The sequence below is a fragment of the Desmodus rotundus genome, chromosome 4, assembly GCF_022682495.2.
Source record: "Desmodus rotundus isolate HL8 chromosome 4, HLdesRot8A.1, whole genome shotgun sequence".
Taxonomy (NCBI): Eukaryota; Metazoa; Chordata; class Mammalia; order Chiroptera; family Phyllostomidae; genus Desmodus; species Desmodus rotundus.
The window spans coordinates 51341280-51365941 of record NC_071390.1 but is presented as its reverse complement, the minus strand read 5'-3'; the positions used below and the strand labels follow the sequence as shown (position 1 = coordinate 51365941).

General features: G+C 39.5%; 1 protein-coding gene across 9 annotated transcripts in view; it reads right to left on the bottom strand.

Annotated features, from left to right (window-relative positions):
- Window positions 1-24198, bottom strand: part of MCU (mitochondrial calcium uniporter) — a 219457-nt gene extending 195259 nt beyond the window's left edge. For 2 of the 9 annotated variants that reach the window (XM_045196005.3, XM_071221233.1), the window contains exons 1-3: window positions 23982-24119; window positions 9904-10017; window positions 9246-9387 (exon numbers count right to left, since the gene is read on the bottom strand). In XM_045196005.3, the coding sequence (XP_045051940.2) occupies window positions 9246-9272 (27 nt within the window). In that variant the 5' untranslated portion in view covers window positions 9273-9387; window positions 9904-10017; window positions 23982-24119. Of the gene's footprint in view, window positions 1-7653; window positions 7715-9245; window positions 9388-9903; window positions 10018-23981 lie in introns of those variants that run through there. The other 7 variants (XM_053922445.2, XM_071221234.1, XM_071221232.1 and 4 more) reach the window with 7 other exon arrangements.
- Window positions 24199-24662: the final 464 nt, after the last annotated feature.

Here is a 24662-nt window from a genome sequence, read left to right as displayed (position 1 = left end):
GGCTGAGCATTGTACTGCAAACCCAAAGGTCACCAGTTCCATTCCAGGTCAAGGCACGTGCCTGGACTGCAGGCCAGGTACCCATTTAGGGGTGTGTGAGAGGCAACCAACGGATGTTTCTGTCCCTCTCTTTCTCCCTCCCTACCCCTCCCTCTAAAAAATAAAATAAATAAATAATTTTTAAAAAGATGTTCAACTTCCAATCTAACAATAGCCAGAGGGGAGTGGGGAGGGGACAGTGGGGAGAGCAGTTTACAGGAACTACTACTATAAAGGACACATGGACAAAACCAAGGGGGAGGGGGGAGGCGGGGAGGGGGGCTCAGATGGGGGGGTGGAGGGATGGGGAGAAAATGCAGACAATTGTAATTGAATAACAATAAAAATTTTTAAAAAAAGATGTTCAACTTTATTCATTTAATGCAAATTAAGTCTACAGTGAGATACCATTTTTTTTCACCGGTCAGATATAGATACAGAAGTTTGACAACACACTGTGTTGGCAAAGATTTAAGCACAGTAATTTTCAAACTCTCTGCTTTTAGGAACCATTTTATAAACTCATACAAAAACAATGATAAATGAACAAGGTTATTCATTGTAGCAATGCAAGTAACCGCAAAAGGCTGATAACAAATGTGTAACAGAGAAAATTGATTTTTAAGTGTAGCTCATCTGCTCACCTTTATGAAGGAGTAAAAAATGCTATGAAAACACGAGATAGCAATTCTAAAAGAAGAGTTTTTAAGACAGTATTTTGTAATATTCCTGGTTACCAGATCTATAGATAAAAGGTTGGGCTTTCTCGCAGCCTCAGAAGAATCTGACACTTTTCACTAAAATGGCAAAAGGTTTCTTAAAGATGGTATCTCAAACAGATGGACTTTTACAGATGTTTTAAGTAACCTTATTGGAACCTGTGGCTGGCACTTGCGAGTAAGTAAGACCACGGTCAGTGGAGTAGCCAATTCTGTTCACACAGTAACATGTTACAGAAAGCTCATGAGGTGAATACTGGTTTTTAATTTTTTTTTTCAATTTTCCTGAAACGTATTTCAAGGGGAAAGATGGTTTATTCTTTAAGACTCTCAAATGTGCCACCAAAAAAATCTATTTTGAAAATTGTACTGTAAACAGAAAAAATGATAAAGCCACTCTTTGGAATATTATACCGCCATTAAATGTTCATGATACTCCGTTAAATATTTAGTACAATGCTAAGCAAAGGAAGCAAAATATACTCATTTAGTTTTATGTTGTATATAAAGATGAACAATTCTTTTATCAAAAGCAAAAATAAACATCAAAAGTGGCTGGAAGGCAATACATAAAAATGTTACAATGGTTGTTATCTCTGAGTAGCATTTTCTTCTTCCTTTCATTTTTCTGTATATTTTAATCTTTCTATGGTAAAGATTTAATATATAGATAATTATATATAAATAATAGCTTTAAAATGGATGGATAAAAGTGTTAGAAAGTTCTAACTGTGTTAGAAAAAATAAGAATCATAGTATCACATACCTAGCAGAAGACTATGTCTGTCTTTGCTCTCTCTGACATGTCTGATAATTACTAAAAGTGTAGTTGTAAAAACACCCTCAGTTGTGCTGAGTCATAAACTGCTCTAAAAAATAGAAAAGTCTTAATTTTAAAAAACCCTACAAGATAAACATTTTTCTAAACACAAAGTCATAAAGGAAATTAAGCTTTCGTAAGAGAAAGGGGCTTCTTCTCTATATCCAAGAGTCTTGAAGAGAGAAATACTGTAAATTTTAGTAAAATGTCTTTCAAAGTAACACACTCACAAAAGGGAAATAGAATTTTTTTTCTCCATTTTTTAATTGTGTGCCAGGAAAAAGCGACAGTTTTCAGTTCAAGTTATTCTATTCTCTGACCTCTATGAATGAAATCCTCCCCCAAAAATGTGTTCTTATGATTACTCAACAAAAGGTTAATTTGGAAAAAGTAACTCTGGCTATCAGAATTTCAACTCTAATTCCACTGAAATTTTATTTGAAAAATACTTACATTTAAAAAAAAAGAAAAAGAAAACTCCAACAGTAACTACAACTTAATCTTGGTACCTCTTGTAATGAGTGTCTATGCCTAGACTAAGTCAAGAGGACGGTTGAATTCCACTTCAAAAAAGAAAAAGGCAGCTCTGGCTTGTATGGCTCAGTTACTTGGAGCATCATCCCATAAACCGAGAGGTCACATGTTCAATTCCTGGTCTGGGCATATACCAAGGTTGTGGGTTCAGTCCCTGGTCTGGGTGCATATAAAAAGCAACCAAATAATGTCTCTCTCTTTCTCTCTCTTCCCCTCCCTTCCCCCTTCCCTCCATCTTTCTCTAAAATCACTAAACATATCCTTGGGTGAGGATTAAAAAAAACCAGTATGCTAAATTGGTCCATTAATTTTAATATTTATGTCCTCATAAACCCATTTTAATCTTCAAATAAAATGTACAATTTTCTCATTATTTATGACAGATCTTAATACTCAAAATGACATTATTTTGAGAATAACACGCATACAATAAATATTGTTGAGTTCCTCTCACAGAGCTCAAGTGAACAGTTATTTCAAGTTGCAATTGCCTATGACATGCCCAAACTGATTTGTTTATATGTATTGCAGATATTTTCATTTCAAACAAAATGAAATGCTTCTTTTTCAGTCTCAACAGAATTATAACCATTATCTCCACCTACAGAAAACACTGCCTAGAAAAAGCAGCAATGTATCACTATTGCCAGGCATCAGACAGGTTCAAAAACACTGTAGCATATATTAGAAATCTCAGGACGACCAGTAAAAATAAATTCCTTCCATACAAAGGATGTTCCCAGATGAGGAAATACACACACTCAAATTTGCATCTTTTTTTTAATCCTCACCTGAGGATATTTTAATTGATTTGAGAAAGACAGATAGACAGACAGATATTGATTATGAGAGAGGTACACATCCCAACCAAGGATGAAGCCTAGAGCTCAGGTATGAGTCCTGACCGGACGCAACCTTTTGGTGTATGGGACAATGCTCCAACCTACTAAGCCACCAGGTCAGGGCTCAGATGTGCATCTCTAAAAGAAGTACACATTAATTCATTCACAACTACTTGACTAGAAGAAAACACAGGCAGTAAAATCTTGGACATAGCTTGGAGAAATATTTTATCTGATATATCTTCTCAGGCAAGGAAAACATGAGAAAAAATAAACAAATGGAACTACATCAAACTAAAAAGTTTTTCCACAGCAAAGGAGACTGTCAATAAAATAAAAAGACAACCCATGGAATGAGAGAACATATTCACCAATACACCTGATAAGGGGTTAGTATCCAAAATTTTTAAAGAACTTACAAAAGTCAACAATCCAAAAAAACAATCCAATTAAAAAATGGACAAAGATCTTGAATAGACACTTCTCCAAAGAGGACATACAGATGGCCAACAGACACATGAAAAGATCTTCAACATCACCGATCATCAGAGAAATGCAAATTAAAACCACAATGAGGTATCATCTCACACCATTCAGAATGGCTACCATCAATAGATCAACAAATAACAAGTGCTGGTGAGGATGTGGAGAAAAGGGAACCCCTTGCACTGTTGGTAAGAATGCAGATTAGTGCAACCATGTGGAAAGCAGTATGGAGATACCTCAAAAAATGAGAAATGGATCTGCCTTTGGATCCAGCAATCCCACTTCTGGGAATATACCTGTAGGAACCCAAAACACTAATTTGAAAGACTATAAGCACTCCTATGTTCGTTGCAGCGTTATTTAGGATAGCCAAGGTATGGAAGCAGCCCAAGTAGATGAGTTGTGTAAAACTATGGAACATTTATACAACGGAATACTACTCGGCTGTAAAAAAAAAAAAGAGAGAGAGAGAGAAAATTTTACCCTTTGCGATAGTATGGATGGACCTAGAGAAATGAATGAATGAATGACCTTAGCATTTCACTATGCTAAGTGAAATAAGCCAGGAAGAGAAAGACAAATACCATATGATTTCACTAATATGTGGAATCTAACGAACAAACTGAACTAACAAACAAAACAGAGACAGACTCATAGAGAGCAACATGACAGCTACTGGTGGGGAGGATGTTGGGGGGGGATCAAGCAAAAAAAAAAAAAGGACTCATGGACAACAGTATGGTGATTGCAGAGGGGAGGCAGGTATAAGGGGGTTAAATGGTAATGGAAAAAATACAATTAAAAAAATGTTTAAAGGGTAAAAAAAAAATCAAATACTTGAATGACTGTGTGTCAAGCATTCTTTTAGGTGCTAAGAATTCTTTAGTGAAGAAAATGTTCCTGCTCTAAAGGAGGGAAACAGAAAGGAAGAGCAAGTAATATACAACATATAATATGTCGGAAAAGCCACGAAAATAATAAAACAGAGTATGTAACAGAGAAAGGGAGTGTTGAGTAGATGGGGAAAGACTGCAAATTTATATTGGCAGACCATGGAAGACACCTGAGCAGACTTGAGAAAGATAAGAAATAAGCAAACCTGTATGTATTCAGGAGAAGAGTATTCTAATTGCAGAAAAATGCAAACGCAAAGTCCTGTGAGGCAGGTGCATATCTGGCACGACTGGGGAACAGCAAGGTCAGTATTACGATATTGGAGTGGGCAAGGGGAAAGTGGCAGCAGCTGGGGGTCAGACGGGGAGCCACAGGTTCAGCAGTGGTAAGCTGGAGTTGGCTGGTAACCAGCTGAAGAGCGGGTACATTCTAGAACTCTGAATCCCATTGTGGGAGTAATTATACCACAAAAATAAGCAAATACTACAAATCAGAGGTTTTTCCCACTCTGGAAATCCAATGTATCGACACACCGTTGCCTATGGGCCACTTTACGAACAGTCATGCGCCATATAACGATGTGCTTTGGTCAACAACAAACCACAAAAATGGCAGGGAGCCAATAATATAATAATGGAGCTGGGAAATTCCTATCACTTAGTGATGTCATAGCCACGTCAATATCATAGCACAACTCATTACTCACGTTTGTGGTGATGCTGGTGTAAACAAACCTGCTGCGCTGCCAGTCCTATACACGTACAGCACACATACTATGGACAATACGTCACACTTGATGATGACACTGACTATACGACTGGTTTCCATGTTTACTATACTACTCATTTTATTATTGTTTTAGAGTGAACTCTTTCTACTTATTGAAGAAAGTCTGCTGTAAAACAGTATGCTGCGCTTCACAGGCAGCAATACATTTCGTGTTTACTGTGTGTCTCTTGGTTGCTTCATTTCTCTCTCCTTGATTTAATCTCGTGCTGTTTTGCACAGCCACATGCTGTACAGTTTTGTAGCCTAGGAGCAGGAGGCTACACCACATGGTCTAGGTATGTAGTAGGCTATACCATCTAGGCTTGTGTACGTATGCTGATGACGTTCCTACAGTGAAACTGCCCAACGACACATTTCACACCCCCATTGTCAAGCAGCGGGTAACTGTACTTTGTCTTTTACTTTGAGTGAGATCAGAAGCTATTGGAAAGGTAGTCTTCTGCCTCCCACTGCTTAAGTTCTGAACAGAGAGAACAAATGGCAAAAGCAAGGAAACTAATTTGGAGGCTGTTAATATCATCTAGGTGAGATATGGCAGTGACCACCAGGGGTGCCCAACCTTTTGGTGTCTCTGTGCCACACTGGAAGAAGAGTTGTCTTGGGCCACACATTAAATACACTGTAACACATAATCACAAAAAAATGTCATAATGTTTTAAGTAAATTTATGATTTTGTGTTGGGCTGCATTCACAGCCATCCTGAGCTACATGTGGCCCAAGGACCAAAGGTTGGACACCCCTGAAAATGCCAGTGATGAGAAAGTGAGAAAAAGTCCAATTCTGGATATTAAGAGCTGTTCTGATTTAAATCAGTATGCCGCAATAGTAAACAAGCTTCCTGCCTACAACTCAATATATACATATGTATATATTTACTACATTTTTTTACAAGGGTAGAAAAGTGTTGCTAAGGAGGAGGGAAGAGCCAAAAATTAATTTTAACTAAAGTAATCAGAAGAGCCAAAGGTATCATCAGTAAGAAAAGAACAGTAAAATCATGAAAAGGGGCGCCCTTGGGAAAAGGACTCTACATTCTTGTTAGGTTGGAAGTGATGCCTTGAAAGCCAAAAGAACATGTCGAATGTCAGAAAGGCCAGACTGAGGCTCGCTCGCTGATCTAGCAAAGACAGTCACTGGGAAGCGCAAATCCCACTAACATAAACACGGAGACAGAGCCAAGGTACAACTACCTGGCTTAGCAGTCTTTACTATGATAGAATAAAAGAATGGGCGGACATTGTAACTTGTGACTTTACTTAATACAGACTGGAAAAAAATGTGTTTTCTGAGGTATCCCAAAAACCTAATTACAGAAAAATGCAGTCATTAGCACAACCTACTTTATCCATCTTGTAACACAGACAGGACTGTAACAGCTCCAGTAACACAATGCCACTTTTGTAACCCTATGATTCAGAAAAATGTATTCTATGATATATAACATATAAGATTAATATGTTTAGTTTGTTCTCCACATATCCCTTAAATGTTAGCAGTGAATTCTCTGTGTGTGTGTGTTTTCCCAGAGCTACTAACACTTTTTGTATACTCTTTTCTTCAAGAATAACACAAATACAGAAAAATATATAAGCTTGGTGGATTTTCACAAAGTGAACACACACATAAAGCTCAATCCAAAGCAAGAAACAGAACATAACCAGCACCCTAGAAGGTCCCTTCAGGCCCCATTCCAAACACTTTCCCCAACCCCCAGCCAGGATAATAAATTTCCTGACGTCTGATACTGCAGATTAGTTTTACCTGTTTTTGAAATTTATGTAAAAGAATTACAAAGTATGCACACTTTAGTGCCTGGCTTCTTTTGCTCAGCAATGCATTTGTGAAGTTCACACATCATTCATTACATGTAGTTGTAGTTTGTTCATTCTGATCACTGTTCAATATCCACTGTGTGGCTGTACCAGAAACTTACTTACCCATTCTACTATTGATGGGCATTTGGAAAATTCCAGTTTGGACTGTTACAATTAGCCCTACCATAAACATTTTTTGTCCATGATTTCTGGTGAATATAAGCACACAGTTCTGTTGTGTATAAATATAGGAATGGAACTGCTGAGTCATAGAGCATGCATGTGTTCAACTTTAGTAAATAACAAATGAACTTTTAAGGAAGAAATATTTTAAGATCTTTACAGGGAAATTTGAATGATTAATGATTTATCATAAAGTATTGACTTCGAATACTACTTTCAGGAAGGTAAGCATATTGAAGTAGAATGGTCATTCCAAATCGCTTCCAAAGAAGGCAATTTACTTTAGAATACTTTCACCTGCAATTCAGTCTATGACAATAACAGAAGCAACCATGTTAGTCTTGTCCTTTTCAGAACTGATGATGCTAAATATTTTGGAACAAACAATTAAGCCATTACTATCAACAAAGTCAATCACTTTCTCAGTTTGCTATAGAATATAATGTTACCAGTCAGAACTCTGCAACAGTTACACCTGTTCTCATATAATCATACTCCCTCAAATTGAAAGGAACTTCAGAACTAATCTAACCTTCAGGTGGATGCCTTCTACATCAGTGACCATGATCATGTTGACAAACATTTATTTAACCCTGGAACAGAAAAAGAACATGAGGCAAAATCCAAGGAAATCAGAATAAAGTACAGACTTGAGTTAATAACAATGAATCAACATTGGTTCATTAATTGTAACAAATGTACTATATAATGTGAGATGTTAATAATAAAGGAGATAAATGGGAATTCTGCATACTATTTTCACCATTTTCCTGTAAATCCAGAAGTTTTTAAATAAATCCTTAAAAATCCATTTAAAACATGGTAACATAATCTAGATTGTCATAAACCTGCTAAACTCCTCCCAGCATGCAATCCACATGAACTTTAAGAGTTGTCATACACCCCCACACACATACATATACACACACACATAAACTCTGCATTTAAAGAGTCAGACACACAGACATGTGGGGGAAGCATTCTATCTCTGCTGATTTTGGTCTTGCTCCTGGCTCTGAAATTATGAACAAGACTCAGACTTCCTTTTTTATTCCAACTAATCTAACCTTTTTTAGTATATACTATAAGTGCTTAATGAATCATTAAAAAGCAATCCCCTAGTTATCTTTATACAATAAAATAAAAGCACCCAAACTCCTAGTCAAATCAATTCTCCAGTAAATCAAGTTTTTGTGGTTTAAATCACTGAGTCTTTCTTTCACTTCAGGGAGAAATAAAGGGAAAAAATAGACTGTGCCTTACAGCTAGCAGGAAAAACAAGTAGCCCAATATCGGATGAGAGCTAGTAGAAGGACCTCTGGGCAAAAAGGCAGGAGATTTAGCCTCTAGTTTCAATTCTGCCACTGACCTGCTCTTTGAACATTTTCCTGAACATCTTATCACTTCTTGGCTATGCCAGACATCCCAGTTAAATCTTTTATCCTATCCTATAAAACCTTTAGAGTGTCTAAAAAGAAAAATACTATCCTACCACTAAATGAATGTTTATACCTACTGAGGAGTGGGGAGTGGGGAGGGAGCTTTCAACTGTGGTTCTAGAAAGTTTATATCTAAATACAACTTGAAATTTGGTTCTTCTATAGCATGAGTTGGCAAGTTTTTTCTTCGAGAGCCAGATATTTCAGGCTTTGTAGACCACGTGGTCTCTGTCAAACTCAACTCTGTTGCTGTAGTGTGAAAGCAGTCATTGACAACATGTGAATAGATCTGTCTGTATTCCAATAAAACTTTATTTCCAAAAACACAGTGGCCGTGGCTGGGTAGCTCAGTTGGTCACAGCATCATTCTGATATGACAAGGTTGCAGGTTCAATCCCCAGTCAAGGCACATACAGGAGTCAACCAGTAAATACACAGATGGATGTAGCAACAAACAAAAGTCGATGTCTCTCACTGTCTCTCTCTTGTTGTCTCTCTCAAATCAATAAATAAATTTAAAAAAATAACACAGACATCCCAGCTATAATTTGCCAATCCCTGTTCTATAATATCCGGGGAAGAAAATCAACCGGCAAGATCAATTTTGGTAAAACCACATCATGAGTTCACACAAACTGTTTTGTTTGCAGGAGAGAAATGCTTATGAATCATGATCTTCACATACCTGAGAATGCTCAAGTTTCCCCTGCATGAACAGGTCACATCACCAATACCTAAGACAGAGCAGGAAAACACTCTCCCTTACATAGTTGTTATGACATAACAGGGGCTATGTTAATTTACGTAGGCAAAATTTACAAGGTGACCTGCAAAAGTAAAATACCAGGTTTTAGCAATTTTTAGCAATAAATATAGAAATCCAAACCTCATTAACATTAACACCACTTCCATATATTAAGGTAAATTAATTCAGATAAATGTCAAGGTCATTGGCTTTCCTGGGAGAGCTATTCTTTCTCCATGCAACCCCTTGGTTATCCATAACCTGTTAAATTTCCAAAAGGCCAGAATAATTAACTGTGGGCTAACAGAAGTCCTGACTGATTCTGGGATGAGACAGGGGTTGCTCACCTGCACATAGTCTAATCAGGCCAAGGTCAGATCTATCATCCTCTAGGGTCTACCCTAGTAAAAATGTTCCATTGTGCGGTATCTAAATTCAGCACCATGTTAGCTACCAGGTGTTCAGTAGCGGGCTGGAGCAAAGAGCCGTCCCACAAGGATCAAGCGAGTGCCTTTGTAAAAGCAAATCTTAAAAAGTTCCTCTACATGGCTTTGCAAAGTAAGCAAAAACCACGCCAAATAGTAAAAAAGGCACTTACTTGACTCCCACAGGCCAGCTCCACACTCTAGCAGCTAAGATGTCACTAGCATGGCACATGGAGTGAGGTGGAAATGGTATCTTGCCAACCACTGTAGGAATGGTAGTAAAAGACCTAAAAGAACAGAAAAGAGTAAAGTCAATGTAAAAGGAAAAGGCCCTCCTGAGCCTGGTGACATGGGGACCTCAGCATATAATGCCAGAAAAAGAAAAGGAAATGTGAAAGATCTTATTTAGGTCAATTTTAGCTGCCAGCTAGACAGCTATAGTGACTCTTAGGGCACAAGGGCACTTTTAAAGGAATGTGCATTATAGCCTAGAATAAATCCAGATTGCTTATGAGAAACTGATATAGGCAGTTTGTCACGAAAAGAGTATTGAATCTTTGATAACCACACAGTAAGCTCCTACAGATGTGAAAATAGAGATTCTAAAGCAACAATTCATAAACCAATACTTTTAAAAATAGTAAAGAAGGGAAATTTTTTTTACCCCATCTCTATGCTTCCAGCATTCAAAAAACAAACAGAACCATAAAACACAATGAAGAAGTAAGAAATGTTTTTAAAAACTTAATGGGACCCTAACAATAGAAGACAGACTATCCACGTTCACTCAGGAACTTTCAGTAGTTTCAGAAGTAAGTGCACAAAACTTAGAAATCTTGGTGCACACACACAAAATACCTCATTTATCTGCCTAGCCACACAACCCTCTGGTTCAGCAGTTGTGCTGCAAAACGCTTGATGTGACCCTGGCCGGTGTGGCCCGGTTAGTTGGAATGTCGTCACACACAGCGAAGGTTGTGGGTTTGATTCTGCATCAGGACACACGCCAAAGCTGCAGGTTCGAACCCCTATCGCACCTTACACAAGGCAACCAGCTGATGTTTCTTTCTCTCTCTCTCCCCCCCCAACCCGAAATTAATAAACATACATTTTTTTAAAACACTTGACTCAGTAAACTGAATCAGAGATCATTCAACAAAGAACAATAGTAACTTTTTTAAAGGCCTATTTTCACAAAGCACTACCTCCTCTCCCCATACTTAATTTTTCACGGGTAAAACAATTTGTGGACAAAAAAATGTATTTGTGTGATTTGCATGAAAAACACCAACAGTGAAAAAACAAAATCAGTTAGTAATACCCACTCTCCTCTTCTATCTAATCATTCCTACCAAAAAAGAAATCTCTTCTTTTACTTGCAGGTACATTCAGCATCTTTTCCTTCAGAACCACAATGGAAGAAATAGGTGGTTGAGTTTAATCATCCTTGACATACAAGAATTTATCCAATAATTTAAGTTTGTATTCTTAGTCAATTTTAGCTTAAAGACTATTATTGCACTATCCCATAATTCCAATATGCTTAAAGTTTGGTCACATTTTTAAGATAAGCTGGTGATTCAAACTGCACAGGCCTCAATTAATTTAATTAGAATGGGATATTCACTGTTAATAGCATATCTGGCCAGACTACATCTTGAGTGCCTAACTAACATTTTCTTCTCAGCTTTGGCTTGTGTTTGCCTTGCCTTGGCAACAGTCCCTGGAAAGCATACCATCTATCAGTGTTTCCCTTGATGCATCAGCATTTCTGGTTAATGCACTACAGCAAATCATTTGGAGGGACAACCTGAATGAAGCTCTGCACCGTGTACTTTGCAAAATTTTTCAAACCATTATCAAAGATGTTACAAATGAAACTGCATGAAATTAGCAAGAAAAAATATTTACCAGAGATCACCTTTTTAAAACAATGATTACAGTTATTGGGCTCAGTTTGTTGGAGCACCACCCAGGGCACCAAAGGGTTGTGAGTTTGATTCCCGGTCAGAACCCACGCGTGGGTTGCAGGTTCAGTCCCCAGGAGGGGTGCGTACAGGAGACAACGGGTGGATGTATGTATCTCTCTCTCTCTCTCTGCCCCCTTCCTCTCTCTCTAAAATCAATAAACATATCCTCGAGTGCAGATTTTTTTATTAAATAAAAAAATTAAAACAGTGACTACAATGTAAGAATATAACTGGCAAATAATATCTTATTAAATAAATATATAATTTATTAGTAAGAGAAATATTTACTTCACACTAACTACCTGCCTCAAAAAAAAGTAACTCACCTCATTCCTAGACCTTGTTTTCCTTTGCTCCACAAAACCAAGACACAATTCAAGAAGTCATTTTACCACTTAAGACGCATACCCTTTTACAAAATAAGGGGATAGTCCCAAATTTCAAATTATCCCAAACACAAAGAAAAAAACAATAAATAAATGCCAACATGTTTCCATCCACAGCTTGTGCGCACTTGAAAAATCTGAGAATTTTAACACAGCAAACCAAGATTTTGCTGCAGCATTCAGTCCCTCATGAGCTCTCTGTAGTATAGCAGCTGCTGTTCTGCATTTTACGGAAGACATATTCATCTGTGTAATGAAACATTACTCTCCTCTGCTCACTCTTGGGAAGTACAGAGGGTTTTCCCAAGAATACAATAAATGAGGACATTCCATACCAAAAAAGGAAATTAGCTATTTTTAAAGTCAAAATAACATTCTCAATCTAACTTTAAAAATGATGTAATATATTCCTCTTTCCTACCCCTGCCCCAATATTCAGCAACAAAACCTCCAGTCAACAGAAGAATTATTAAATATGTGAAATTGGGAATGACACTTCACAAAGGAGTTAAAAATGAAAAATGAGTGAAGACTAAATATTTTTTAAAGTATTAATCAAAGAGAACAAAATTACATAAAGAGACCTACAGTGTACCATCATAAGGCTTAAAACATACTTACAATACTATATAAGGCATATGTATACACATATACAGAATAAACACATGCCTGGGAATGGTAAACACCAACTTGGAGAGGATGTCACTTTCAGGAGAACAGGAAATAGGAAGCATACTTGGGGCAGCAATTACAGTTGTAGTTTTAACTTCTCAATCTAAACAAAATACATTATTCTACTTGTTTTTATAGACATAATATACTTCATAATCTAAAAAGAAAAGCCTTTTTCCCTTGTATGTTGCCTAAATACAATGTAATTTCTTTAGGAAGGGCCACCTCATCCATCCCACAGCCCCTCTTCACCCCTCCAAAAAACCCTGGTGATAGAAAAGCCTTTCCAATGTAAGCTTCTTTGAGAGCCTGCTCTTCAGGAGTTTTCTGTCTTTTCCTCCACTAGTGCTGCCACTTTCTGATGCTGGCTTTGATGGGATCTTCAGATCCATCACTCAGGGCCCCAGCTTGTCTCTACTTCTGATCTTACCAAGAATACTCATTTTAGACAAGAAATCTATTATAGTTGCCTTTCATTTCCCCCCCTTTCACTGCTAAAAGCTCTAGCAATCATTAAAAAGAAGTCATTATATATTTAAAGCTCACCTGACTTTGTGGCACTTGGTCAAGTCATGAACTTGATTTCATTCTGACTCAAATGCCAATGCAGAATGAGATATTAAAATTAAAGAAAGTACTGACTAGAGTTCAATTCTTCACCTAATAAATAAATACTCCAAAATTCTGCATTATGTCATACTGTAATTCTGTTTTCCCAGCTCAACTGTCCTTAGACAACATTTTGTTTTGAAGCTTAAGTCAAAGCTGGAAATGGAAAAAAAATTCATTTTCTTTGGGGTTAAAACAAAAACAAAGAAACAAACCCCAACTACTAACGTGCATGCAAATAAGACATTCATACAGAATATACAGATCCCCTCAAAAATAAAAATAAAACCACTACTGCCTCTTGCTGATCAGAAAACTCATTTATCCTGTCTACTCTGTGCTTCTAGCACCAGCACTCAAAGATCAGGGAAAAGAGGGGCAAAAAAAGAGAAACTGACAGAGACAGAAGCTGGTATTCTTCTGTTTACAAAAGAAATACATTTACATCAAAAGCAAATCAAAAACCTTCCATCTTCTCATTAGGTTTTTACTACTTCTATTCCAAACTATCTTTAAATACTTCTTTAAAGTATTCTGTCATCTATACTCTGTTTTAAAATGAAAAAATAGGTTTTTATCACACTTGGCCACTTGCCACAGCCCTGCCTCATGGCAGCTAGCAGAATTCTGGCAGGCAAGACACAGGATACAGGGGGGCCGCTGGAAACACAGAACATTAGTTCCAAAATAAATACCTCCAAAAATCTGTCATCTTTGGAAAAAAAATATATATGTAGGGACCCGAGAGTTGGCAGCATCTCTTTCGAATCATTCCATTCTCTCTCCTGCAGTGCCCAGCCTTTTGCCTTTCCCTCTTTCCCCCATTCATTCCAAATACTTGCCTGGTAAATGCATTATGTCTATTTCTTAAATTACTTACAACACAATAGCACTACAGTCTGTTTCATTACTGTTTTAATTCAGCATTTTATATAGTCCTGCTTGTTTCAGCACAATCTGTGAACTCTTAAGATTATTGGCTGCTGCCTGAATCAAAAAAAAAAAGTAATTCCTTCTTCATATTTTTGTGATTCCCAACACTGTAGTATCTAGGCACAGAGAACAAGCTGAGCTAGAGCTGCATTATCCACAGGGTTGAAGGGTTTACACAATGGTCTCCAGGACTTTTTAACTCACTCTCATTTATCCGACACTGACAGTATCTATGTTCTTGCCACTATTATGCTCAGTTCACAGAGTTGGGGAGAATAGACTACTATGGGCAACTAATTACTTACTAAGGTTTTCACACTCAGGCTAGCAGGCAACAACCCAGAATTAACAAGTTGCTAGAGCAGGCCCATCTCACCTCAACATTCCAATATTAACTGTTTTTTTCATTCTCCCATCACTCCAACTCTGGAGTCCCCAACACATCTCACCTCTCCCCCCACTCACTCGGCAGTTTGGGTTGGAAAAAGAAGATGAGAGAGAAAAATGGGACTAAAAGCATAATGACCGGTTTTAAGAAGAATGCAGGATAAACTGTTCATCAAGATGTGAGGAGTAACTATGTAAACTTGCTGAAAAGGAACTACAAGGCTATCGTTCTTCACTTCAAGCCCTTGAACCTTGTGAGAATAAGCAAATACATTACACTTGAGTTTATGATTTTTTATACAAGCCACCCAATAAGATAAAATTACTTATAATGTGTTATGTAAAAATGATATATGTCTTAGGATTAAAGAAGCCCTTTAGGCTCACCTAATTGGGCATCCTTATTTATTAAGACCCAAAAGGTTAAGTCACTTGCCCAAGGTCAAATAAGAAGTTAATGGGATAGAAAGGAAGAGAACCCTAAGCCTAACTCTTTTACCATGTGGCACTTAATCCTCTTCAATTACTTTATTTTGGTGATTGGAAATCACCTTTAATCCTCTTCAATTACTTTATTTTGGTGATTGGAAATCACATACACACACCTTTACCACTTCTATCTCTTCATTTAACTATCTCACAAAACTAAAAAATTCTGTGATAGTACTGCAATCCTTTGCTCCCATCAGATTTCAAACGGCTCACCAAATACAATCTCTTCTGGTAAAACAGATATTATAATGTCTCTTAAAATTATCATACTTATCATATAAATAGATACTTATCTTTGTATTATAATACCTGGAAGACCAAAGAATATGAGCTTTCTAAATAAAGCCATCCAGTAAGCTACTTAGTCAATTAAAATGCTACAGAATCATCCAAATACCTTGTTCACAACTATATAATTTTATTTGTAGCCCTCTCTTAGAAACTGGGGTAGCAGAGCAGTGTAAATCTCACATCTGTATTGCTAATGTAGAAAGAAAAGTTGCTAAAATCTTACTGAGAAAAGATTTCATACTTAAGGAATGGCTAGGTTGGTTGGCTGGTTGTTTTTAAGGTAAGACCGTCATACATACAATGTTCAATATTCCCTAACGGGCATCAAATATTACAAAAGTAGAAAGCTAAAGAGGACAAAATCAAAGAAAATTACTCAAAAGTATTTATCTAATTAATTAACGTAATGTTAAGAGTTTCTGGTTTGGAAGAGTATAACGAGAACACACACAACAAAGATTTGTTGAGTGCTCCTTATGCTAGTGATCTTTTCCACACTGCTGTGCAAATTTTTCAGATTCTAATGGTAGGGGGCAGGAATGTGGGGATAAGGTGGACGTCTAATTTGAAATATAAATTTTAAAATCATTTAAAATAATTAAACCAGGTCAGCATATTTTTATATACAAAAGTAGAGGCATAGAAGACAACAAAGCAGTATATTTATCGGGACTGTAAAAAGAACCACACGAAGTTTCAGTGCCTGAGAAACAGTCTCAGATGCCTTGAGTTAAATTGTCTTTCTACCTGGTACTAGCTGATATTCCCCCACCCAATCACCAAGTTCCACCAATTCTACTTCCTAAGTCTCCCTTCTCTCTGTTCCCTTCTGGCTATCCCCAATGCTCCTGTCCTAGTTCAAGCATCTTGTACCTGGCCCACTGAGATGCCCCTTACTGGTCTCTCTCCCTTTCTGGTCCCCTCCTCTCCAACCCAGTCTTCCTGCTGCTGCTAGTGTGACCTAAAAGCACAAACCTGATCATGTAACTCCCCTACCTGAAATTCTTCACGTGCACCTACTTACTAGGAAGATTTTTCTAAACTGCAGCTTAAGTTGTAAACTCAATTTAAGTGGGTATTCAACCCACTTAACCAGTATTCAACCAATATTCAACAATATTGTTGAATACTTACCCAACCAGTATTCAACAATACAGAATAGAAACTATGTACGATTCATATATAAAAATAATGTTTCATAAAACTTTCCTTGGTTTTATGTACACATGCTGGGTAATGACATAAAATGCATTACTAGTGTGGTTTGGGCTGAGTTTTAAAACGACGACGACAACAAAACACTGACCTACCTAATAAAATTTCAGCTCCTTCACAAGTCCTTTCCCAGTCTAATCCCTCACAGTGGTTACGAGACAGGCTCTGGAGCCAGACTGCTTGGGTTTATATGCAAGACACGCCAGGCACTAGCTGTGTGATCCTGGGCAAATCACTTAACCATTCTGAAGTAACTCAGTTTCACTATCTGTAAAACAAAGATAATAGTATCTACTCATAGGGTATCACAAAAATGAAGTGAAATTTTCTGTGTAAGGTGCTTAGCACATGGTAAGCTTGATAAATATTAATTACTACTGATAGCACTATTACTGTGAAGTCTAATCTCTAGCTATTATTCCTGCCCATAGTCCAATCCTTACAAACTACTGGCTTACTTCTTCGTACTGTCATGGCAGATTTTGGTACTGCCTCAAATGTGCCCCACACCTTTCCAGTCCCCCACACATTGTATCTCTGCATGTTTTAGCATAAGGAAGGCCTCCCCTGTGAAGCCTTCCCCAATTCTCTCAGGTAGGTCTAAGTGTTCCCACTAAATCACTGTAAGGGGGGGAAAAAAAGACACAGCTAGTTTCGGTCTTTTTGGTCAAGGTCTCTTGGCCAGACGACCACTTCAGAGGCATCGCTTTTTCCCAATGTGACAGCATGTCACAAAGAGTAGGAGTTTTGACAGATACTTTCTGAATGACTCCAGGTTCTTAACATTTCCAGGTCCTGGTTTTCTCGCCTGTACAATGGGGGTGGCATTTTGCCTGAAGGGTTGTTGTGTAGTATACACTATACAATGTTCTAAACGTGTCTGACATAGAAGCAATGCTCACTAATTATCAGGTCTACTAAGAGGGTCTTTTTAGAATCCTAAACAAAACTACAAAGATTCCCTAAGAAGCTCGAATTTGACCCTTATCAGCTAACACCTGGAGGGGAAGGTGGGAAAACAGATTTAAGAAAAGTATTTAGTAGGAAGGATGTTGAGATCTCTTGGAAGAAAAGTGCAGTAGATTCTTGAGAAGGAAACAGGGAGAAAGGAGAGAAGATGAAAGGGAAGGAGCACTCACACAGATACCAGCGTGGTACAGCTTTAATTCTAGCCAGAACGAGACTGAAGTCTCAGCTCCAAAGTATGTGTCTTGTCCATCTTTGCATCCCTAGCATTAAAACAGTTTATGACATTTAAGAAGTGAACCTATCTCATCCTCAATTTCCTCACCTATAAAACTAGGATAATAATCTCTCATAGGGTTATAATGAGAAGTAAATGAGGTAACACAATGCCCTCAGACCTTAAGATGCTTTCTCCTGTAACTACACCTCTGACTGACTATACAGGTCACATAGTTCAAGCTAACCTATCTGCTTTCCTGTTAGTCGACCAATTATCAGTCACATTAACTTTCTCAAGTTTAAAGCAGACAATAATGCTCTTAAACATCCTACAACACCACTTACTATCAATAAATAGGAAGTCCAATGTAGGCCTGTCTTAGAAGACAAAAAAGAATGTGAAAGAATCATGTAACCTGTAAGCAGCACGGTTTAAGACCGTATGCTTGGGACTGTCCTCTGGACAGCCTTATTCCCCTGATGGCTCCTTAGCCATCTTCTGGGGCTTATTACAAGTGGTCCACAAATAATAAAGTGGACAATAAGTGTTAAGAAAAGAATATGTAAAAACTGAAAATTTCAGTAACAAAGAATAAAGGGTAAACACCACTCTTCTGGATAAATAAGTATGATTAATGCCCTTAAAGAGCCTTTGGAAAATGCCCTTATGTTTAAGAGAAATTTCAAAATGCAGTGTCATGTTATTCAAGTATTCCAAAACTGCATTAGAAAAAGTTCAGTTTTGACATGCTATTTAGACCCAGCTGGTGATGTAATTCACCAAGTTATATTTTTATCACTAAAAAAGATTCAAGCCTGTATACAGTTTATGGGTCAAAAACTCACTAAACGTATTAATTTTACTTTGCTTGAAGTCAACTTTACTTTTACACAGGCTGTCTCGCTGTAAGTATTTAACAAAGTACAGTGAAACAAACAAATGGACTGTTTCTCCTCTGCATTCAACCCGCAGAGGACAGGTTGTTAACAGATGTCATCAAGCTTGATCTAAATCAGGGAGTAATTCAAGACTGAGTCTGAGTTTAGGAACTTACTGAAAGAATTTGACCCCAATTCACTTTTAAAAACCAGTTTCAGCTTAATATTTTTAAAAATGGAACACAGAATTATGTAATTGAACTGATGGGAAAACCAGCAGACATATGAAACATTTTCAGCTCCAGAGTAACTCACTGGGCTACTAAGGGAAAAGCCAATCCACTGCTCTTGCACTCTTGTTTCCTTTAATATAAAGTCTTTTTGAGCTCTAAATATCAAGATTCTTTTAAGTACATGTCTTCCATTGTAACATCTTAGTTTTCCTAATATGTTATTCCAGTATTTCTAATATATCCATGAGCCATGCTATGGTATTAATCAGTTAAATAAAGAACGGAGGGGCTCTGGCCCAGTAGCTCAGTTGGTTAGGGCGTCATCCCAAAATTCCAAGGTTGTGGGTTCAATCCCCAGTCAGGACACATACTAGAAGCAACCAATGAATGCATAAATAAGTGGAACAACAAAATCGATGTTTCGCTCGCTCTCCCTCTCGCTCTCAAATCAATAAATTTTAAAAAATTAAAATTAAAGAATAGAGGATTCCCTTATCAGAGTGGCTATCTCGAGATCTTAAAAGGTAATCTTGCCCTTAATCACAGGAAAACAGTAATTTTTAAGAAAACCCACAGCATTGCAAAGTTAGAATATAAAAAGAAATAAAAGCACTATCTCAGCAGTTGTTCAGATAATGGTATCAATGAAGTGCTATTTCAGAAGACAATAACCACTACCTGATTGCAACTTCACACGTGAGGCAGCCCCAAAACCAACATGATTCAACATTCAGTGTTTTGCTTTTGACATATATCATTTTTGATGCTGCATTTTCTATGTAGATTTCCTTTTAGAATAGAGTTCCATTAAGTATATAGAGTCCCTTGGGAAAGAAAAGTTCAAATAATCAAAATTTGATGAACAAATCCAAATTTACTGATTCAAATATTTTATGGGGTTCAAAATAAGCGAGATATTGAGATAAACAAAATAATGGCTGCTTCCTAAAAAGCATGTCTGCTCTAAACATTTATCTAAAACCCTCAAAATTTAATATTATATTAGATTAGACAACAATAAATCTAGAATCTGATTCAAACATATAGTTCCAATAACCTGGCTATCCATCATACTTTTGCTGGCTTTGGACAGAAAGGCAGTTCCACTGTAGAGCTAATCCAATGGTACCTACCCGCTCCATCAATCTATCATAAAGAAGTGCAATATACAACCAAAGACAACTCTGGCAACATCAAACTTAAAGCAATTACCCAAATATGACTACCTAAGCAATAGGCCATTGAACTAGTCAAGATGGTGGGGAAGGGTGGGGGGCAGCGTGCCTTCACACGGGCACGCAGGCAAAAGGTACACATGGCTTCTACATGTTGCTTAATGCTTCTCCGAGTGTCACCTATACACCCAGCGCTGGTTTGGAGTTGATGAGAGACAGAGAGGTAACAAGATACACAATCTTTGCCTTATCTTTCCAGTAAGGTAAGGTAACACAAATGAAGATTTAGAGAACAAGACAAGTCAGTGTCAATCTGTCCTGAAAATAATAAATCCTATCATAATTCAGGGGGCAAAATAAAACAATAATAAGGGACTAAGAGCCAGGAACTACACAAATCAAGTTTCAGACTAGGACTTCTCCTTGAATGTACCTCTATTTAATGTACCCAGGTGTCATTAATCACAAATGTAACCTAACAAGTCACTTTCCAAAGTTCCTATTAGGGCCATGTCCTTATGTGTAAAGTGAGGATGTGAGAGGAGTCAAAGTTCACAGTCTCTAACCTGAAATGGACCTTCGAGGTTAGAGAAGTGATTAAAAGTGAAATTCAGCTACAAGAACTGCATAAACATTTAGTGTGGATATAAGCCTTAAGTACAGTGGAGAATTTGTGCTAGGGTGAGTCTGGCCAAGTAAGGCCAGGACAGACCATGAGGAGCCCAGTTAAAGAACTGGGACTTGCCTCTGTGTCAAGCAATGTAATCTCTGTTAAAACTTTCGGGTTAAACTGAAATGATATTTCTGCCAAAGAACTACAATGTTAACGTACAAAGGGACAGCCACATACTATAACAGTACAACGACAGACTTAAAACTTAAGATTTAGTAATTCAGCATAGCGGTTGACCGCTAGGAAATACCAACAGTCAGGCTGTCATAATCAGAGATGAAACAACTTGAAGAAGGAATTACACAGCTCACAATGAAATGCAGTTCCGCCTTAAAGAATCATCCTTGAAAATAGCAGCCACCTTCACTAACCACATAAAAAGTCATGCAACAAACATTTTACATCAGTCTTAGTTACAGTTGCAAGCTGGGGAGCTTCACACAAGAAAGACAAAAGTACAGGCTCTTCACACAGGAAAGGAAAAATTACTAGATGGCGCTAAAAATATTGAATAAACCCCTGCACTTTTACTCCTACTTACTCAGTTGAATAATGTTTTAATGAGGGGTGGGGAGTTATGTTTTATAATTCTGCAACTACATTTACCAATTAGCTTAACTGCATTGCTTAGAACCCTTTCTCCGAACTGGGGACAGAGAGATTTCAAAAAACATGCCTCTCAAGCAAAACGAACCAGCACTGTAATGTCCACCCCCCCCACTCTAGTTTACCATATCCACGACAGCAGAACAAAAGCAGCACAAGCTGGACTTGTGATCCAGTTCAACGCAGAGTGCCATCTGCTGCACAAACACAGGATGTCTCCTATGCAAGATTCAACCTTAGCGTCTCCCAGGGACTTTTATAAGGGCAAGTTGTTTGTTCCCATATTTGCCTAAGACATGTGCCTCAAACCAACATCTACTTACAGAAGAATCCCCATTCATGGGGTTCTGAAATACCAATACTTTCCTAACAAACAATAGTTAATTTACGAGGGAGAGAGACACGTGAAGGAGCAATTGCACTTTAAAATAACAAGAACACAATAAGGGGGTCAAAATATCTGGAGTGGATGGGGGTCCTAAAACTGTTGCATATTAGCTGTGTAATTCTGACCAAGTCTCTCCCATTCTGGGCCTCAATTTCAGGCATAAAATGTCAAGAATCAAACAAATCTCTAAGAGCTACCTTTCAAACTGAGCCTTGTGAGGAATCACAGAATAACAGATGGGGAGCTCTATATATGACGGCTTCAGAGCAATCACAGAACAAGGAAAACACTCTTTCCATATTTTAAATAATCAGTTGTAAGATTTTGAAAAAATCAAAGTTCATTTACAAGCCACCATTCCCACAACATGTCTACCCTTCAGAAATAAAACTTCACTTTAATGGTGCTTTCAGTTACAAATCAGTACACTGCTTTCACCCACCCCAGAATAGCACAGAAGACACTTTCATGAAGTACCCACACAGGGATTACACTCACAGCCTGACAGATTCACATAGTGGAAAATAGGCAAGGCACAACATTTTTAAATGCTACATGAGTACCACACCCCAATAGTCTTAAAAACAAACTGTACAGTCAGAAGACGTATTATCAGAATCCAGAGATAAAGACAACATGGGAAGTCTTTACATTATTTGAGGGAGAGGAAAATACACCCCAGCTTTTGGGTGCCCTTGTGTTTCTAAGAGAACAAAACACGTAACTGGAGCTATGAAACATGCAAATCTAAACTGAACTGTGAAGAAGCTAGGCTCTCACCCAAAAGCTTCAGCAAAGCAGTATGTCAGTATGCCAAATAGGAAGAAGAACAATTTTGTCACAAGAATAAGAATAGGGTCCATACCTATGACTAATAATGACAACACCAGCTTGCATTCACAGAGCGTTAGTTCCTTCCAAAGCCCTTTCAGACACAAGTGTACGCTATCATTGGTCTCGGGGGATCCTCTCCGAAAGCCTCCAGTTCGGCTCCCGCTCAACAGCCACGCCGTCAGAAAAAGACAGGTGGATGGATTCCTGGAGGGCGCCAGGCACCGCGTTCTCCTCCCAGGCTGCCTGCAGCGACTCGCTCGTTAGCCCACTCCCGAACTCAGCCCCTGGAACCAGAACCCACACTCCGTGCATCTCCGAGCTGGCCAGCGAGCAGCACAGAGGGGCGTAGAAAGTCCGAGAGAAGAGAACCTGCCGACTGGTTAGGTCTAGAACTCCATAGCAAGTGGATGCCTTGCAACTGAAAAAAAAATCACACACACACACACACACACACACCGAGGTTGTTCAAATAGAAACTCCCGATCCCTGCCAGCCAATGAAACCCAGCAATAACAGGCGAAGAAAACCACCACATCCCCGACTCTGTGAACAACTTATCATACCCCCCCCCCGCGGCCTGCTGCCCACCCCCCTCCTCGGGCACGCGCGCGCAAGTTTCTGAGCCAGCCAGCCCTCCGAAAGGACCGCCGGGGACCTTCAAGGACCTGAGGGAGTGCACTGCCTCCTGAAGCAATGCAGCATCCATCGCGAAGGAGCTGCTCCCCGCGCCCACGCCCGCAGGAAGTCACAGAGGGAGACAAAGTTTGATTTCCCTCCTTGCCCGTTCCCAAAGGGCCGGGAGAGGCCGAGGGCGAGACCCCGCTGGGGCCCGGGGCTGCCCTCCGGGGACAGTGCCCCCCAGCGTGGCACCGCCACTCTTCCGACACACGCACGGCAGCCGCGGCAACTCCGGGCGCCCAAAGCCGCCCGGAGGAGGCGGCACGGGGGACAACTTGCACGGGGCTCAGGTCGGGAGCAGCGGGGCAGAGCCGTGAAGAGAGGAGGAGGGAGGGCCGGAGCTCGGGGGCGGGTCCGCGAGAGGTTCAAGTCCCGTGCCTTCCCCGCCCCGGTGTCCCCAGTCCTGCGGGAACATCCCCGCCGTCGCCCCTCCTCCTCCTCCGCTCCGCTCCCTCCGCGCTCCCTCCCTTCCTGGTCGCCGCCGCAGGCGCCTGAAGGGCACGGTGGCCCCTCCGTGTCCGGCAACCTCGGGAGCGGCCGCGAGTTGAGGTAACTAGCCCGCTGCCCCGGCGGCCTGCCCGCCGGCGGCTCCCACACACCCGCGCCGCCCCGCCCTCCCCGGAGCCGCCGGGCGCGCTCACTCACCGTCCGGTGGTGCTGCTGCTGCCGGTGGTGGCTGACGCCCAGCCCGGGGAAGCAGCCGGCAGTCAGCGCTCCGCAACCGCCGGCGCCCACGGCACCTCCCCGGGAGGAGAGGAGCAGCAAGAGTGATCTACCTGCGGCGGCCGCCATCTCTCAACTGGAAACGGCGCCGACCCAGGCAGCGCAGCGGACGGCCGGGGCGGAGCTGGAGCCCGCCATTCACCGGAGCCGGACCAACTGCAGCCCGGGACTGAGTTAGTGGGGCGGGGCTTCCTGCAAGGCCCAATAGAACGGCGGGACAACCACAGTTGAGGCTGCCAGTCACCCCCAGAGTTACCTATTGTGGGACATAGTCAATTACGGGCAAATTCTAGGGAACTGGTAATTGGCACCCGAGCCCCCTTATAATAGCAGCAATAGAGATGGCATATTCGATTCGACTAGTCTGCATCAAGGATAGAGCTATGACAAGGGTCACTGGGGAAATAGATATTTGTGCAAAGCTTTGTACTCCGTGAGTGTTCTAAGTTGGCAAAATAGGCACCAAATTAATAATCATTAACTAGGTATGCTTGGAACTCTCAACGACATACCAGAATTATTATTCATAAATGATGGCATTTGGATATGCTGAAATTACACCATAGGGTAATCTAATAACTATGCTACTTACTAGTAGCATAG